This window comes from Dermacentor andersoni, chromosome 11 (assembly GCF_023375885.2).
Source record: "Dermacentor andersoni chromosome 11, qqDerAnde1_hic_scaffold, whole genome shotgun sequence".
Classification (NCBI taxonomy): Eukaryota; Metazoa; Arthropoda; class Arachnida; order Ixodida; family Ixodidae; genus Dermacentor; species Dermacentor andersoni.
Window position 1 is genome coordinate 86,434,277 of NC_092824.1, and position 18,650 is coordinate 86,452,926.

At 49.0% G+C, this 18,650-nt stretch overlaps 1 protein-coding gene across 1 annotated transcript in view; it reads left to right on the forward strand.

The window, feature by feature from the left end:
• The first annotated feature begins 226 nt into the window (after positions 1–226).
• The window catches only part of LOC126517553 (uncharacterized), a 103,730-nt gene continuing 85,306 nt past the window's right edge, over positions 227–18,650 (forward strand). The window contains exon 1 of the mRNA XM_050167303.3: positions 227–480. Within this exon, the coding sequence (XP_050023260.1) occupies positions 357–480 (124 nt within the window). The 5' untranslated portion in view covers positions 227–356. The remainder of the gene's footprint in view (positions 481–18,650) is intronic.

Here is an 18,650-nt window from a genome sequence, read left to right on the forward strand (position 1 = left end):
TACACTTTAATAATTTGAAGCGAAATTTGCAATTAAATAGTTTCTTTTTGATGCCGCAAACGGCGGTAGTTAGTTCAGTGTAGCCAAAAGGAATATGTATCATTTGTCCACTCCACACAGAGCAGTAAGTGCTGCCATCTGGGGAATTCGGCGCAACTCTCTAGCTCGTCTCCTCTCTCCGCGCGCCTTTCCCGCGTTTGAGAGCGAAAAACAAACAAGAAATCAAAGCGAACCTGCGGCGAGTTTGAAAAGACGCCGTGCGGCGAGCGAAGCACTTCGCGCGAAAGCGTGCTTGCCGACGACGACGAGCTGTACGGTGTGTGCTGGCGCGCGGACGAGAACATCGGCGTCGTCACATGTGTTGCCCCGACGACGATGCTCTTCGCTGGGTCGTCCTCGTGCGACTCTTCTACGGCACCGGCTTTGGAAGCAGTTGGGAGTACGCCTTCACCATCCACTCGATGAACGTTCGACGATTCGGTACGTTGCAGCCGCCCATCTTCAGCGCTGAAGATTTTGTTTCTGTAACGTGAGCGAGTGTGTGAAGTTTCGATCAACGCAGATGTCGGTTAACGGGAGTTCTCCATCGCTGTCTTCTTTACTCGATAGCTTTCTTATACACGCAGCTGTGAGCGTGCGGATGTCTCGGTACGGCGCGATTGCCTTTTCTCAATTACGATATTTGTACACAGCGGAATCGTGCTGAAGCGTGTTGTCGAACAGCACAGAGAACAGCTCACTCGCAATCCCAGCTGCGTCGTCCTTACACGTCTCGATCGCCACATTCGGTCGCACATGTGGCGATCGTCGTCGTGAAATCTCTGAGCGCGCAGTTTGACGCAGAGGTTGAAGGGTTGTAACAACAAAGCGGCAGTGACGCAACAATAGCGCACTGCGTGTGTAAACATACATCATCGCATACACTTGCTACAACTGTGTTCTTTCACAGTTACGTCAGAAATCATAGGTGAAACGAATCGTAAATGAAAGAATAAACGTTAGCCTTTCTCTGGCCAAGCTATGTGAAGCTTGTGCACGGCATGTTGCCGAGGGCGCCTGCTAAGTTCAACAGACAGGTGTATCTTTTCGTCCACTCGACGCACACAAGTCGTGCGCGATAGATAAGGGGCGCGTTTTCTTCACTGCACGGGTTGACGACGATAATGGGAAAGAAAAGAGAGCCCACGATGACAGTTTTCTGCGCCACGCAAACTGGAGATGATATAGGGTACGGAGAAAAAAAGAAAGCCTAAGTGGCAGTTTCGCGTTCACGTCATCGCAACCGCTGGATTGTTATAGATGCGTAGGGGGAGAGGTTGAGAGGAGGTCGCTGAAGGGTGACAGCCGCTGTAGCGACCCTGGAGTGTCGACACGTAGCCACAAAGACCTGTCAGTCAGGCGGAGTCCTAGATTCACCGTACGCTCCGTCAGGAACCCGTATCTGCGCTACGAGAGGGGAAAGAGCAATAAAAAATGGGGGCTGCACCACCAAAGCTTAGCAGAAAGGAGGTCGTTAATTAGCACTCCAGCTGTACCGCTCTTCGATTGCCGCAATTAAATCATTCTATTCTGCGCGAGGAACCTAACGTTATGTTTCAGTTAAATGTGTGCCGTCATTTGTGTACTTGCTCAGCCGAGCGTTATTGTTTGTCCTTTTATGCAACGTAAAAACGAAGTGTGAACCCAGGTTGCCTGTGGTGACGCCAGATGTCGCGCTATTTTGTACTCTGTGCATCCCTTTCGTATGCAGGCAAGTATGCACACTTGCGTGACATTAGGCTCTTTTCTTTTACTCTATGCATGAATCAGCGCTCTCTATGGTACGCTTGGGTGGCGCAACCATGCTCAGTTCTACAGTACTGACCTTTATTTGGCTTGACGTTTTTCCACGCGTTTTTCCACGGCTGGGCGTGATATCCCAATTAAGTTCACATGCATGCATACGTCGAAACTTTTTGTGTGGTTTTCTCTTTTTCATTTGAGATGCTTCAAAGATTATGCGGTGATTGATGTATTTGACTGGTCGTCAGCTTTGCGCCCACTGTCATGTCGAGCGATGAAGCCGTGTGATTCCCGTGTGCTTTCGGTTGAATAATAAAGCTTGAAACACACGCTCGCTACGTGTAGCGGTAAAGTTCACAGCTAAATCTTTGTGTTTACGAATATTCTTGCTTCGTATGTCGGTATGGTGGGCCTTTGCGATCACTGACAAGTTAGTTCTGGAGGAACGACAAAAAAAAAAAAAAAGGACGCCATCTACTTGCTATAGCGAAATCTTCGTTTTTGCGAAACCCCCCTTTCTTTTTCTAGATAGCTTTCTTTCATGCTTTCTATTTTGCATTAATGACTATATTTCGTGATAGTTGGACTAACTACCGCCTCTTTTTCGTATTCTTATTTTAGTTATTCTCTGCGCGATATTTATTTTTATTACGGCGGCAATAAGCTTTTCCAGCTACATTAATCTTCCCCTTATGCTGCAATGCTGAGGTTTCATAACACGCTGATTGGTTGCTACCCGTTGCCACACATATCACAGCACCGTTGCTTCAAACGAATGTCACGTGCGCCACGTGAGAACCTGTCACGTGACAAGTTCTCGAGATCGACCACTTACACGCGCAGAACTCACTCGCAAATTTTCGATCTACTTGAGTCACATCGCAGAATAAGCGCATTGAAACGCAGGTATGGCAACACTGCGTAATGCACGCCTCGCTTACCGCGACTGACGTCATCTTCTACCGGGGCTATATAGCACCCAGCTATAGCTCATTCTGTCCTGCTGCGCTAAAACGTGGGCCAGACAGGTAGATGCCCCTATAAGCGCGCGCGGTGTCTGTGTGGTGGAACTAGTCCCGATACCGCCAGCCATTGCAAAAAATACTCGCTTAAGCCGAAGTTCGATTGCACGAGAATTAGCAGAGGTACTTTTCATAAAAAAATAAAAGGAAAAAAAAGAGGATAAGGTGAACGCTGAGTCAGCGCACCCTCTGTAATTCTGTATCAGAATGCACGAGTATTAATTTTTGAGCTGTCATCTTTAAACCTGCCCTCTTGATACTGTATGCAAAACGCGGTGTGCGCATGTCCCCACTATATGTGTGCACAGGCTGTCGGAATAAAAATTTTAGTTGAGTGTAGCGCTCCGTCCCCTCGCCTCTTCTCTCCCCCCCCCCCTCCCTCCGAATTTTTGCGATACTTCTGTCGTGAGGGCTCAGTGAGTGCAGGAGCACTGACCCTCTCTGTCAACTCTCAGGCTTTGGAGAAACGACAGTCTATCGAGGAGAGGGAGGTTATCCGGCCCGGTGTCCGGCCCAAAGACAGCTCAAGTCAGGCGCACTGTGACTGGGCATTTCGACGCGCAGAAGGCTGTTTTTCTGTTTTGTTTTTTTTACAAGTAACCCATACGCGCTCACGATCGCACATACCGACGCCCACACTCTCGAAGTACGTATACGTAAGTGCTCACGGAATGAAACGCGTCAATTTAGGGCTAACTAATACCCATACTTTCGTTTCCACCGGCCGCAGTTCGTGTGACATCGACGTAATTTCGGTGCGTACACTTAGAGCGGAGTCCGAGTCATCTTTGGTGACCAGATTCCTAGCGACATGACATGGTACTCTCGAGTTCTCTGCACATATGCAGGGTTCTACCAAATACTCGCTGTCGCGTTTCATTCCGTGAGCACTGTACATCCAACTCACTGTTAAAGCGACTACAGCGTGCGGGTCTCGCTTCACTGGCGATCTAGCCGCGAGTCCCGGCTGAAGGTGCGTGTCGATGCACTGCCCACGTGCTCGTGACCTACACTCACGTGTTCCCTTCAAGAGCGGACTGCTGATCACTGCAGACATACACAACATACATGCGTACGCGCCCATGGAATACGGCCGCGAAAAACTTTCACTCCACTTTCGCGACCGTATTACGCATGCTGCTCTTTCGCGCTTAATCCGCAATCGACGGTGGGCGAGGGAGTGCTGCTGCTGCTGCAGCTATTCTTGGAACTGGCTCCGATTCTGCCTAGACGTGCGCCGGAAACGCCCCATTCAGAATCACAGTGGTAGCGCCGTGTGGAAGGTGTTGCTGTTCTTTCCTTTTCTTTCCTTTCTTTCTTTCTTTTTGATTCGCGGCTGAAAGCGTGGGTGGCCACCGTGACCGCCTGCACGGTGCACGCCTCCACCTGTGTCACTCCAGTTTTTTTTTTTTTCTTGTTTCGTCCATTTTCGCTCACGCTCATCTTTCTGTTCTTTTTCTTTCATTCTTCCGCTTTTCTTTTTTTTCTCTCATTCGCTTGCCGATTTTTTGTCACACGCCGGCAACGGGGCACAGGCTGCTCGAGCGGCTGTGTGTTTCTGTCGTCTTGACTGTCTAATAACTACCCTGCACACCCGTACATGTCCGGTGTCTCAAATGTTCTGTACGCCTCGGTGCTTTGTCTTGCGACAGTATACGGGCCGTCGAGACAATGGGCAAGGCGTTCCAGGCGTCGGTGGGAAAGATGACCACGCATTGAACTTGATTTTTGCCAGTTAGCTAAAGGAAGGATGGTGTACATACCACTGCGTACTTGAAAGGTAAAAAAAAAATAGAGGAAAAAAGCAAACGTTGTGGCAAGGAACTGTGGCTTCCGATAGCATACATAATGTTATAGTGGTATTGCTAGTAGTAGTAACTGGGTGGTACAGGAGCAGTGCAGTTGCTATAGTAGTATTAGTTATGTAGTTGGATGGTCGAAACAGCAATAGTGTACTTAGTACGCCCAATGCAAAAGTCAGTGGCGAAGATTAAACTGTATATCGCAAGAAAACACTGCACGCTGGTTAAATGCGTCATCCTCCGAGATTTACTTTTAAAGAAAAAACAAAGCAGCTTGTAATTGTATGCCAGACCGCTCCTGAGCGCTTCTTATCATTGGAAGTATAATGTTGCCGTAATAACTAACCTGGCGTAAATGCTTTTTTTTTTTTTTACTTTACTAAATCTCACTTGAAAGTTGGCTCTCGTGTTGCGTGGTACACGTCTCCCATCTCCATCATTCGATTGATGCCATAGCATTTCGCATGAACTGATATTTTAACTGCTCCGTGTGCGTGTAGCTGGAGCGGCTGGTATTTGGAGCTACATTAATACGACGCACGTTTCCACGCTTGTTGCCTCCATGTCCGTAATCGTCTAGCGTTTAGAGGACAATCAGGTCGACCTGTCTGAAGCTAACAGGGACGCATGTTTTCTTTTCTTTAAGGTAATAATGAAGAAACTGAAAAAAAAAAATATACATAAAGCGGGATTATCCTGTTTGCTCGGTCAGACTGAGAGAAATAAAATGAAAAGAAGGGTTTCCGGTTAAAGGAGCGGAGCAGCGCCCCTTTGTGCGCAAGAAACCCGTCTCCTGCGCAGCGATTGGTCACGTAAACTACAGGGTTTCCTAAACGTGAACGGACGCGGTTTTTTACAGCGGTCACGTATACCACCGTGTTTTCCCACCTGAGGCGCAACCAAGACACGCGGGATGTAAAGAGCAGGTCAGTTAATTGCACACTCTACAACGTTATCCCGTGGCAGTCAAAACAACACCGCGACATTGCAAAAAAGATTAGAGGTTGGATTGCGCAACATTCTGACGAGACATACAGAAGAGATACACAAACCACAGAGCGCTTTGTGGTGTGTGTTTCTCTTCTGTGTCTCTTGTCAAAATGTTGCGCAATCCAACCTCTAATATGCTATACCAACACGCCCAGTCTCCAACCTTGACTGCAAAAAGAAAAGAGATAGATAGATAAATAGATATCTCTGAAAGCAACGATGCCCCTCAATAACTAAAATATAAAATGTTCACATCGATAGTACAAACAAGAAACGCAAAGGTGTACACAAAGCTATATCCGTAACTGTAAACTATAAACTATATCCGTTCAGGAGCCTGTAGTATAACCGGCGGGACATTTGTGCGCCATCTCCTGCTACCTTATCCATAAAATATAAGATAAGAAAGCATGCAGAACTGTAATGAGCCCCGCTTAGCACTTTCCCTTTTGATACGTTTTCCCGGTTATAGCGTACGCCGACGCTTTTCTTTAGCGCGATGGAAAGGGTGCTTCCTGTGGTTTACCAGACAACTTCCGGTCGCATGTGTTTGATAACCAATTTTGCCTATAAAACAAAATATATTCTGTACTGCATTAATTTGTACCATCTGCTCTTTTATTTAGATCTAATAGATTTTTTAATTGGATTTGACAGATAGCGTTGTTCCACATTTCCAGGTAGAAATTACTTGCGTGAGAAATCGAAGTGTCCAAATAGCGAATTGAAAATATTCATTAACTTCTCAGTTATTCGCTTTAGGGCACAAGTTGTAGCTGCGATGATGAAGCCGAGCACTAGTAGAGTCATGTCTGCTTATTGAAAGTGATAGTGTGCATATGTATTACTTTAGCATGACCTTGTGCGTCTGTTTTATTCAGTTTATTTGTGTCGATTGACTTCTATTTAATTTCAGAACCTGTAGAACGATCCGTTTTGTTCCTTTATCTTCTATATTGACAGTTTGGGAACGTTTTCGAAATGTGCTTTGTTGCCAGTACGTTTTGGTATCACCTCATGTTATCATTGTTTAATCATCGGACAATTCATTGTTGGTAAGGACGCCGGCGGCACACTGGTTGCCAACATTAACAAGTACATCCAAATCTCTCGAACACCTAAGCATTAGATCATGCAAAGCGGACAGACACTCACGTTATATTATGCGGTTCTACGTGCCAAAAGCACGACCTGATTATGAGGCACGCCGTAGTGGGGAACTGCGGATTAATTTTGACCGCCTGGGGTTCTTGAACGTGCGCCTAAATCTAAGTGGGTGTTCTTGCATTTCGCCCCCATCGAAATGCGGCCGCCGTGGCCGGGACTTCGTCCGGTGACCTCGTGGTTACAGTGCAACACCAAAGCCACTAAGCAACCACGGCGGGTGTAAAGCGGACAAATTCGATGTATGTGAATTTGACAGTTACATGAAATTTTTACAATGTTCAAGAAATTTTCGCAAGAGTCTTACTCACAACTTATCAGTATACATTTCAGAGCGGTGTATAATACACCTTTTGGCGCGATAACGTTAAGGGCTCCCTGTCGCAGAAAATCCGGCGTTTGGCGCGGGCGTACCCGCAAGCAAGAATTCTTGTTTATGTTTAGGTATATGTATATGCCGCGCCTTGCTATATGACATGCGATATATGCGGGTTATATTGCCACACCACTCTATCACTAAAGTTGCTCATACCTTCTCTTACATTCATGACAAAATTATTCCTCGGAATTTTGATAATGACAGCCCACAAACAAACGTCATGAAACGAAACACCGACGGCGCACGTTTTTATGTTAAATCTTCTCAGACTGAAATATTATGAGTGTGAAACAATAACGGAAACGTGAAAATTATCTAATTTTTTCGGCGCGGCTGTGCGTTGTACCTCCGGGATCGGCCCACGCAAGAGGTCGTGTTTCTACCAGAAAGCTCGCCTTCTGTTTCACTGCCCATTTCCCTCCTCACGCGTAGGGTAGCAAACTGGACTCAGTCTAGTTAACCTCCCTGCCTTTCCTTCTTCCCTTCTCTCTCTCTCTCGCCTTCGTGCAGAGCGTTCGCCGCCAGCGTTTCCCGGCAAACGTTGTATACGATCGATTACATAAACTGAAGTTGCCGGGAAGCGTGAGAAGCTTTGAATGCTGCGTTCCACTCTTAAAGGCGAAGCTTAAGCGTCTTCCAAGTTGTGTTAGCAGTAGATGTATTGTAGGTCTATTTTACACAATTGCGATATTAAGAGCAGGGCTCTTATGCGCCCGTTCCTGTGTTGAGCGTCGAAGTCCTTGGGCGTAACCTAGCGAACGAAGCACAGCGAAGGATGAAAGAGCGAGCGCGGAGAGCAGCGGGAAACGAAAGACTGGGATGAGGAGGAGGAGGGTGCAGCGGAGGAGGAGGGTGCGCGGAACCATGAAGCGAGAAGCACAGGGGGAGGGTATGGCGAAAGCGCGAGAAGAAAAGTGTACTGCCACGCAAGACGGGCTCTGCGGCGGCGACCGCTACACGAGATGGCGCCAAAGTAGCGCGCCGTCATCTGATCACCGATGGCATGACGCGAGCGCGTCTAACGATACCATATACGGAAACAAAGCGCTGCATGAGCGGAGGTCTGTCTGCGGCGGCTGCCGTGAGTCGCGCCCAAGCTTCACCCACGCGCTGCCTCGCGGTATCCCAATTAGCGAGGCACTCGCGCCAACTTCGCTTCATTTGCAACGTAGCGCGCGAGGAAGGTTGTCTGCACCAGCCATTATATCGCGAAACGAAAAGACATATTGAGCTGCGCGCAAATTTCGCATTGGGGAGTATCGTAATTGTCGGTGAATTTTTATTTTATTATTCCTGAGAATATGTTTTTTCGTTGGGTCTTTTGAAAACCAGCCAAGGTGGAACATGTTCCTCATATCCGAAAATTCTAATTATCCGGGTTCGTCTTGGCGGAGAGGGAGTCTCACGTATTTAGATTTATCTATCGCACATTAAAGAACCACAGGTGGCCGAGATCAATTTGGATCTTCCTGCTACGTCGTTTCTAATTCCCCGTACCTTGCTTTGGCACTTTGCAGTTTGTAATATTAAGAATTTTTTTTATTTACTCGATATAAAATACAGTGAAGGCGTATTTCAGTTCCTGAAGGTCGTTTAGAGAAACAGCAACCGGAGAAAGTTCACCTCTCGCGAGTTCGAGTGTGTCACGTACGCACCCCTCGAGAATCACACAAAAGTTTCCACTTGACTGTCACACCGATTACGAGCGTGTCTGGCGCGATTATGGCGTCTGCTAGCGTGCGCGGAGATTATCGCATCCCGCCCCCTAACCCCCTGCTTAAAGAGCGCTGAAGATACGCCCCAACAATACAGACACCTGGATGATGTGGTTTTGATGCGCGTGATGAAAGCAGCAGGATAACTGATGCATTTCCAGCGCTCCAGAATAAACGGAAGAAATCTTAGAGTAAAAGAGAACAGGACAGAGAGGACGCCTGTCTTCCACTCTTGAATACGAGTGCGTCCTCCCTGTCGTGTTCTCTTTTACTCCCTGATTTTTTTTTTTTCTTCCGAAGCGCTAGAAATGCATGAGTTATCGGAAACCAAACTGGTCAAGCTTTCTAACATAAAAACAGCACGGTAGATCCGTGGCTCTGCTGTCGCGGTGGCTCAGTGAATCTGGCGTTCTGTCCGTTTTACAGCTGTTCTCGGTAACATCAAGGGCGCGCGATGCCGGTGGCAGCGGCACTAGACGGCTATAAATGTGCTGAATGCGTTGATGTGCTATAGATGTGCTGAATGTGCTATAGATGTGCTGAATAGTGCTATAGATGTGCTGAATAGTGCTATAGATGTGCTGAATGTGCTATAGATGTGCTGAATGTGCTATAGATGTGCTGAATAGTGCTATAGATGTGCTGAATAGGAAGGTAAGTACAGTGTAAATGGAACTGCAGATTACTACGGGGTCATCAAAAAAAATGAGAGAAAGAAAGAAAGAAAGTGAGAGAAACAGAAACGATGAATTCGGTGCAAGGGATGGGAAGAAAAAGTTTCACAGACTCCTAAATATATTACGCCGAAGTTACTATATTTCAATTACATAAGAGTGGTACTTTCCTCACTCCATGCCAAATCGCTGTCAAACATTTACTTTATTGTGTGCTAGACATATTTTATACATACGGCTGTGTATTGTCGCAGAGGCATTTGGGTTCTTGGCAGACACATAAATTAGTCTGTCTGTCTCTGTCTGTCTTATCATCGCTATGACGTCTTCTGGCATTCTCAGAATTGATATTTTGCCACTTAGTGAGAAGTGTATACAGTGGTATAAAACCTCGCTATAACGAAGTTGAAGAGGAAGACATTTATTCGCTATGTCTATTATTTCGTTACATCCATTACTGATATATTGAAATATGAATATCCAAAGGTACTTTAAGAGTAATCTCACTTCGTTATATCCATTATCCTGTTATATCCCATTTAGTTATAACGAGGTTTGACAGCATTACACCTTGGCGTGCGTATTTCGTTACGCAAACACTTAAAGGAGCATTAAAGAGAAAAATAACTCGAGCTGTATTAGTACGTAGCTTACCTTAGCTAATTTTTATCGTTAAATACAGACCACATTGTATTCTAAAAGAGCTAAAGACCGAACTTGTAGCAGGTATCATAAACTTTTATTGGCCACAGCAGTCAAAATACGAAAAAATACCTTGAGATATGGCACGTCACGATGACGTACACGCGCTGGAGTTCTGGCGCGATATTCGTAAGTAGAGAAGTTCGGCCTTCGTTTTCTTCTAACGCGGTTAGCATTATTATGGGTACTTCACGCACTTTTCAAGCTGTCTCTCTCGCATATAGTCTCTGACCGTTTTCCCGCCAACTTATAGGTCACTGGATAGTCCATAGTCTAGTGGATCGAGCATCGCGCTGCTGTGACGAGGGAACCGGGTTCAAAACCAATCGGCGGGCTAACATTCGGTCTAGCGTATTTGACATTGCGTATGTGCCGCTCACCAGTTAACCCGTCTCAAGCCAACCTCTGTTACTGAAGGCGGGTAGTCCGTGTTCTACTGGGTATAGCGCATCGGACTCGTTTGCCGATGGAACAAGGTGCCAAGCCAACCGTCGGACTAACTTCGGTCTCTATATATAGGCATATGTTAGTGGCACTAGGTATGTGTCGCTGTTCAGTGAAACACTTCCATGCCAACTTGGAGGACAGTTATGTGCCACTTGTTCTGTGCCGCCAAAGTGGGTGGTAGCGGATCACAACGAAGGATTGATAGAACATACAACAATCACGGCTGGCCGAATGGTGGAAGCGGAGGAAACCGCGACTGCCATGGCCATGCATGCGGAATTCTAATACCGTCATCAGCGACATCAAGCAGGCCATCGACGATTTCGTCCGTGGCAGAATTTCCAAACAGGCGTACCATGTCCTCACACGACGCCCCCTTAGCGGCTTGAAAACCCTCGTGTGGACCCCCGCTCACGCGGCTGTGCCCGGCAACGCGTCGGCTCACAGTTTGGCTCGAGATCTCGCGCGCCGAGCCTCGTCCGCGGATGCGGACGGCGTGAATGAGGAGGAGAGACACGAGGAACCCTGCGAGACTTATTATGGAATAGCCCATCGGTATCGCTTGAGGCGTCGCGCGCTCCCACCACCGGCCAAGCAACTCGACAAAACGCAAGCGGTCGCGTTTCGGCGACTTCAGACAAACACATACCCACACCCAAAGTACATTAACAAAATCACAAGGGGGCAGGGAAAGCGACCAATGTAGGCTCTGTTCAGAAACAGGAACACTCACACACATAATGTGGGAATGCACCTCGCTCCCGTTCTCTCATCCCCCCGTCAGCAGCGAGACTGACTGGACAGCCTGGCTCAGTTCCGGGGACGTCGACCGACAGCTTGAACTGGTGGACTGGGCGGAAAAGGCCAAGCAGGCCCAGGGCCTTACTTGAGCCCAAACCCTCAGCCACGTCCCCCTTTACCCTTCCCCCTTTCAAAAAAGTTTATCACCACCACCACCAAAGTGGGCCACTATATAGGCATGTTCCATTACATAGGTATCTGCATGCCGTTCCCCAATGAATGTCTTTTAGAATGCGATGTAGTTCATTTTTACCGATAAAGAGTTTACACCGAGCAGTCGGCGTAAAAGTACATGGCGTAACAAATCTATAACTTGAAGGCGGTGTCGCCATCCGTATGTTGTCACGGACATAGTGGCGTTTCTTGTTCTTATGGCAACTTAATTTACTAATACGACCCAACACATTATTCCCTGTAGAGTCCCTGTGCAAGCCCCTTTTAAGTATAGAACGCTTGGCAGATTTGATCACTGGTTCCATGAAAATGCAAGGTATAGACTTTTTTACCAATAAAGGGTTGACTATACTGACTTTCTTACACTTAATTTTTTCAAGCGAATAACTTTCTTCGACTCTTCCGCCCGGTAACCCGTGGTGGTCAAGTCGACTTTTACAAGCACGACACTTGCATACAAAGGACGTCTGCATTCGCGCACCTGAGTCGCGGGGCACGCCCCGTGCATCAACTAGCCTAGCTCTTTGAGATGCACGTGCTGTTGCACGGGAGCTCTGTAGCGTCGGAAGGTTTACATACTACGGTGAAACGCTTAAGGTCACCTTTCTGTCCCCTTTTTCCTTTCCCCAGCGTAGGGTAGCCAACCGGGCTCAGTCCTGGTTAGCCTCCCTGCCTTTCATTTATCATTTGCCCTTTCTCTCTCTCTTAAGGTCCCTGAATGGGACCTTAGCAATACCTCGGGAAGGACAGCCCCCTGGCGGCAAAGAGAGTAGAATGGCGGTCGCCTTCCCCACCGGCGCTCGCGCCGCTGGAGACTGGACGAATCGGTTTATGTATATATATATATATATATATATATATATATATATATATATATATATATATATATATATATATATATATATATATATATATATATGGCCAGCTTACGGCACAAATGTACTGGTTAGCGGCTCTGTTGCCTACGAAATTATGAAATGAAACAAAAAACTCTACCTAAATGTCCTCACTGTCACCAAACATACGTTTTCGAGCGCGCATCGTTTCTTAAATAAAGTGAATAGCTTTCTGGAAGCGTTCGGCTATATTCGCCTACATTGCGATGCATTGTCCATGGTTTCTGCGCAATTCACCCCCTATTGTTGTTTCTGTCGATTCAGCACGCATATAAGGTGCCTGAAGCGTACACTAGTCACCACTTCCGCGGACGACTATAGTCAATTTGGTGCCGCCCTCCGCGGGAGTGGGAGGAGGAGGACTGCCCCTGCTTCAGCGGGGAGGATGCATCTCTCGCTGCATTTGAAGTAGGGTGTCCACCTCCGGTGGGATCGTCACGTACTGGCCTCTGTAGGCCTCAGGGGCCGGTCGTGGGATAAGCACACGCACGAGACCACTTTATTCTTTTTTTTTTTCGTTTTTAAAGTGGACCTTTCTCTGCCTCTTCCTCCCACTTTGCGAACGCTGGCAGCTGTGTACCCGTGTACACAACAACTCGGGTCCACTGGGTACGCACCACTGGGCGCGTCGAACGTCAGAGCAGAAATGTACTCTCAAAACTAGTGTAGAATCTACGGACGCACAGGTGGATATGCACACTTCACGGTTGCATTATCCAAAAAAAAAGATAGTCCAATCCCAATGGCATGAGGATCTGGACCCAGTCTCATGGGCACTGTCAGTTCTCTGGCACTGTCAGCTGACGCGCACCCCCTGCACTCGCGAAGTCCACAGTATTGTCCATACTAAGAAGCACATGATATCGCACGACACAAAGACAACAACCACATCGTATTATATCATAGCTGCACAAAGCTAGACCTAATGCCTCCATACAGAACACATGGAAGAACATAATAAATAATACTGCATGAGATCGTCAGTGGCATGAATACATAGAAGCACTGACGTTGAAAAAAAAAGATGCATCCTTATACAGTGATAACAACACGTGTCGGCGAATTAGTCTATCCGACTCACATAGTTTGCTCCGACGTTTACAGGTTGCTCGGTCCGCAGTTCGAGCTTGCATTCGGCTAGCTTGGTTCGACCTGGACGATCTGAGAATAGTTTCCCAAACTCTTGAAGAAGCTGCCGGGCCTCTCCCCTTTGTTCCTTCGTCAGCTGGTCTCCAATGCTGACGTCGGGAAAGGTCTGTGACTGATAGTCCTGTGGCACTTCCATTTCACTTGTATCTTCTTCCTCAGTAGACACCGCAGCGCCCACTGCGGCCATGCTCGGGTCCTCCTCTCGACGATGATACTCTTTGAGCATATTTCTATGCAAAACCTTGGTGGTGTGCCCGAGATCAACTTCATAGTCAGCGTCTCCCTTTCGACTCAAAATGTTATAGGGACCCTTCCATTGCATTAACACTTTGTTGTTTTCAGTCGGCAAGAGGATTAGAGCCTGATCACCAGGCTTCAGCGATCTCTTTCTGCTCTTCAAGTTGTAGTAGCGGCCATACCGCTCTGCAGCTCTTCATGCGCCAGTTTGCATGTGTTTTACAGTCTCTCACGAAGTGTTAGGACGTACTCGTAGGTGGTCCTTACTTCATCCGGAATGGCATCATTTGTCCATAGCTCCCGCAGTACCGCAAGTGGTCCTCTTACGCTCCGCCCGTGAAGGAGCTCGAACGGGGAAAACTGGAGGCTCTCTTGTGGAACCTCTCGATACGCGAAAAGCGGCGGAGCGAGATACCGGTCCCAGTCCCTTGGTCTCTCTTGACACATCCGTTTTAGCATCTGTTTGAGTGTCCCGTTAAACCGCTCCACCAAACCGTTTGCCATCGGATGGTAAGGGGTCGTATGGAGCTGTTTTATAGACAGCAGTCGGCTGACTTCTTTCATCACGTCCGAGGTGAAGTTCGTCCCTCGGTCGCTCAATACCTCACCTGGTACTCCCACGCGTGAAAACATTTCGACGAGGGCCTCAGCAACGCGCTCTGTTTCAACACTGGGGAGCGCAACCGTATCGGGATATCGAGTGGCGTAATCCACCATTGTTAATATGTATCGCTTTCCCTGAGCCGACTTTGGGTTCAGTAGGCCCACAATATCCACAGCCACCCTCTGAAAGGGCGTCTGAATAACTGGCACTCTGACAAGAGGCGCCTTCCGTGTGTGGCCCCTAGGAGTGCTCCGCTGGCACGAGTCGCACAAACGCGACAAAACGTTTCGCGTCGGCCTGCAGTCCCGGCCAGAAAATCTCTGTTTGTACTTTGAGCACAGTCCTCCTGGTGCCCTAGTGTCCTCCCATTACCCCGTCATGGGCGAGTTCGAGCACAGCTGTCCGAAATTTCTTTGGCACGACTACCTGCACGTATTCTCCTCCAAACTTGGAGGTGAACTTGCGTTGCAGAACTTCTCCTTTGTAGAAAGAACCGGTGACTGTCTCCCTTCTTGCTGCGCACCACCTGACCTAGTCGATGGAAGCATGCCCTCAGTGTTGGGTCCTGTTTCTGCTCCTTGATTAGGTCTTCCCGGCTTACGTCATCTGAATTCCCCGACACCTGAAGGCCCCTTAATGGTCTTTTCTCACGGGCTTGCGATCTCGTCACTACAGCGTTTGCCTGGTCACCATCTGGGTCTGCGACAGCAGGGCGCTCGTTTCCAACAGTGACGCACTCCAGCTCAGCGCTAATACTCCTTGAGGGTTGTACTTCTTTCGAGGAGGGCACAGTCGCGTCCATCGTCTTGTTGGGGACTCGGTGCTGACGCCCGATTTTGCAAATGGGTCGCAAGCCCCAAGGGTAGCGTTGGCCTGGCGGCCTGGGGCACTGGAAGCATCCGAAGGTCCCGGCGAAGCAAGAGTAGACTGGTAACAGAACAACTTGTTTATTCTAACATTGCAAAAGAGCGGCCGGTCAGGTCGACCGAAGTGGAGAGACGGGAGAGCACGTAACTCAACAGAAGAAATCGGAGCCTCTCTCGGCGTCCGGGGGCAGCTGCTCTTATACTCTCGGCGTCGTGGGCAAGAAGGAAGGTCACGGGATGAGCCCACGCGACGGCGGAGCACGGAGCCCACGCGACGGCGGAGCACGGAGCCCACGCGACGGCGGAGCACGGAGCCCACGCGACGGCGGAGCACGGACGAGCTGAGAGACATGTTGAGACGAGTGTAGTGACGCATCGTCAACCCGCCGACGGACAGACCTCCTGGCTCCTCACTTGGGGAGCTCCGCTCCCCGGCTGCCGCGCTTTGACAAGCGTGGGCACACACACACACACGCACACACGAAGACACGTGGCACTGAAACACGCCTGGACACGCTTGGCGGGGAGGCGTTGCGGCGGCGTCGAACGGGCCAAAATGTCCGCCGCTTTGAACGAAGCCCCGACGTCCGTTGCATCTGCGCCGGCATTACCGCGCGTTGTAAGCGAAACGTAACAGACCGCCCCGCTGGGGGAAGGAGATCCCGATGGTCAGGGGACTGCATCCGCTGTCCGGAGGGATGTCGCTCGATGATGCTCATAACCGAAGTCGGGCGTCCTTTGGCGTTTCTCGAGCGCAGCGCACAGAGAAGGCCTCGTTCTCACGTTCAGGTTCACACAGGACACTGCAAAGTGACTTCGGGAGAGTTGACATTTTTGTTCTCGTTTCCGGCAAGCGTTAGAACTACGCCGAAAGTCAACCGCTCAGTCAGCAAGCACGGCACAACCCTCACTAAGCCCTGCCAGGCTCTTTCCCCTTTTTTTACTGCTGCCTAGTTCCTTACAGTAGTTTAGCAGCACTCAGAACGCGTCCACAAATCGGAAAATTGCACTAGAAAGCACATCATCACTTTGAAACACTACACGAAAGCAATAGGTTAAAAATCCTGCCTCAGGAAGAAAAACATCAGTAACAAGCAATTTTGAGGCTGATTCCCACGTTAGGGGCTTCGACTTAAGCCATCGGCGTTACCGTTGAGACTCCCCTTTTTTGTAACGCACCTCAAAGGAATATTGTTGCAAAGCGAGGCTCCAGCGCAGGAGGCGGCCATTTTTGGGAGAGATGGTCTGCAGCCATTGGAGAGGGCAGTGATCCGTCTCAATGATAAACCTCGAGCCAGCTAGGTAACATGACAATTTCTGAACGGCCCACACGATACACGCACACTCTTTCTCGGTGGCGCTATACGCCTGCTCACGACTCGTCAGCTTACGACTAGCATACAGGACGGGGTGTTCTACTTCTCCATTTTCCCGTTGGCACAGTACAACGCCCATGCCTCGCTCACTAGCATCACACTGAACAACGAACCCTTTTGTGTAGTCGGGCGATCGTAGCACAGGCTGGCTTGTTAGGGCGCTCTTTAGGGCGCTAAAAGCTCTTTCCTTTGTCTCATCCCAGACGACTGTTTGCGGCTCTGTCTTTCTTAGAGCATCCGTTAGGGGAGCCGCGATATCAGAGTACCTGGGGATGTACCTCTGATAGTAGCCGGCGACACCTAAGAACGACCGAATATCGGTCTTCGTGCGCGGTTGCGGGAAGTCTCGCACAGCGGCCACCTTTATTTCAGAGGGGCGGCGACGACCCCGACCAATCACGTGTCCGAGGTAGACAACCTCGGCCTGTGCTAACTGGCACTTGGGAGCCTTGACTGTCAAGCCCGCATCGCGCAGGCGGGTTAGCACTGCCCGCAAGTGCGCCATATGCTCAGGCCAGGATGCGGAGAATATCGCTACGTCGTCTAGATACGGTAAAGCGAATTCTTGCTGTCCCCGCAACACTTTATCCATGAGGCTTGAAAAGCAGTATGGCGCGTTCTTCAAACCAAAACTCAAAACTTTAGGACGGAATGTCCCCATTGGTGAAATGAACGCCGCATACCTACTAGCCTCTTCTGTAAGTGGAACCTGCCAATAACCCCTGACAAGATCTAGGGTGGAAATAAACTGAGCGCTACTCACTCTCTCAAGGCGCTCCTCGATGTTAGGGATCGGATAAATTTGATCCTTAGTGATGGAATTAAGCCTGCGGTAGTCGACGCAAGGACGAGGTTCCTTGCCCGGTACCTCAACTAAAATCAAAGGGGAGGTATAATCACTCTCACCCGCTTCAATAACACCGAGCTGTAGCATTTTCTTTACCTCAGCCTCCATAATATCGCTCTGGCGGGGTGACACCCGGTACGCCTTGGATCGTACTGGCTCTGGGGAGGTAAGTTCTATGTCATGAGTAAGGACAGAAGTCCTACCAGGCCTCTCAGAGAACAGACCTTGAAACTCTTGTAAGAGCTGGTGTAGTTCGGTTTTCTGCTCAGGCGACAGCGATGCTTTACTTATTAAGTCACTAATGACTTGATCGGTGTTTTTCCTGTTCGTCACTGAGCCTAGTCCCGGAAGCTCGACCGGAAGCTCTTCGGGAACGTTTACCATCATGCACACCACTGCTTCCCGTTGCTTATAGGGTTTGAGCAGATTACAGTGGTAAACTTGCTGTGCTTTCCGCTTTCCTGGCAGACTCACCACGTAGTTAACGTCCGACAGTTTTTGAACAATCCGTGCTGGGCCCTCCCACTGCACGTCGAGTTTGTTCTTTAGCGATGTGCGCAATATCATGACCTCATCGCCCACCTCAAAACGACGGGCCCTGGCTGTCCGATCATAATAAACCTTGGCCCTCTGTTGGGCCTTTGCCATTGCTTCACCTGACAACTCCTGTGCCCTTCTTAAGCGTTCGAGGAGCTTAAGCACGTACTCTACCACGACTGGATCGTCGCCCCTGCCTTCCCATGATTCTCGAAGCATGCGAAGCGGAGATCGCAGCGAGCGACCGTACACCAGCTCAGCTGGCGAAAACCCCGTAGCCGCATGCGGCGCGGTCCTTAATGCAAACATCACTCCAGGCAGACACAGCTCCCAGTCAGTTTGATGTTCAAAACACAATGCTCTCAACACGCGCTTCATGACGGAGTGGAGCTTCTCAACGGAATTCGATTGGGGGTGGTGCACTGAGCTGTGTAACAGCCTTACCCCGCACCTTTCGAGAAAGGCTGTCGTCAAAGCGCTAGTAAA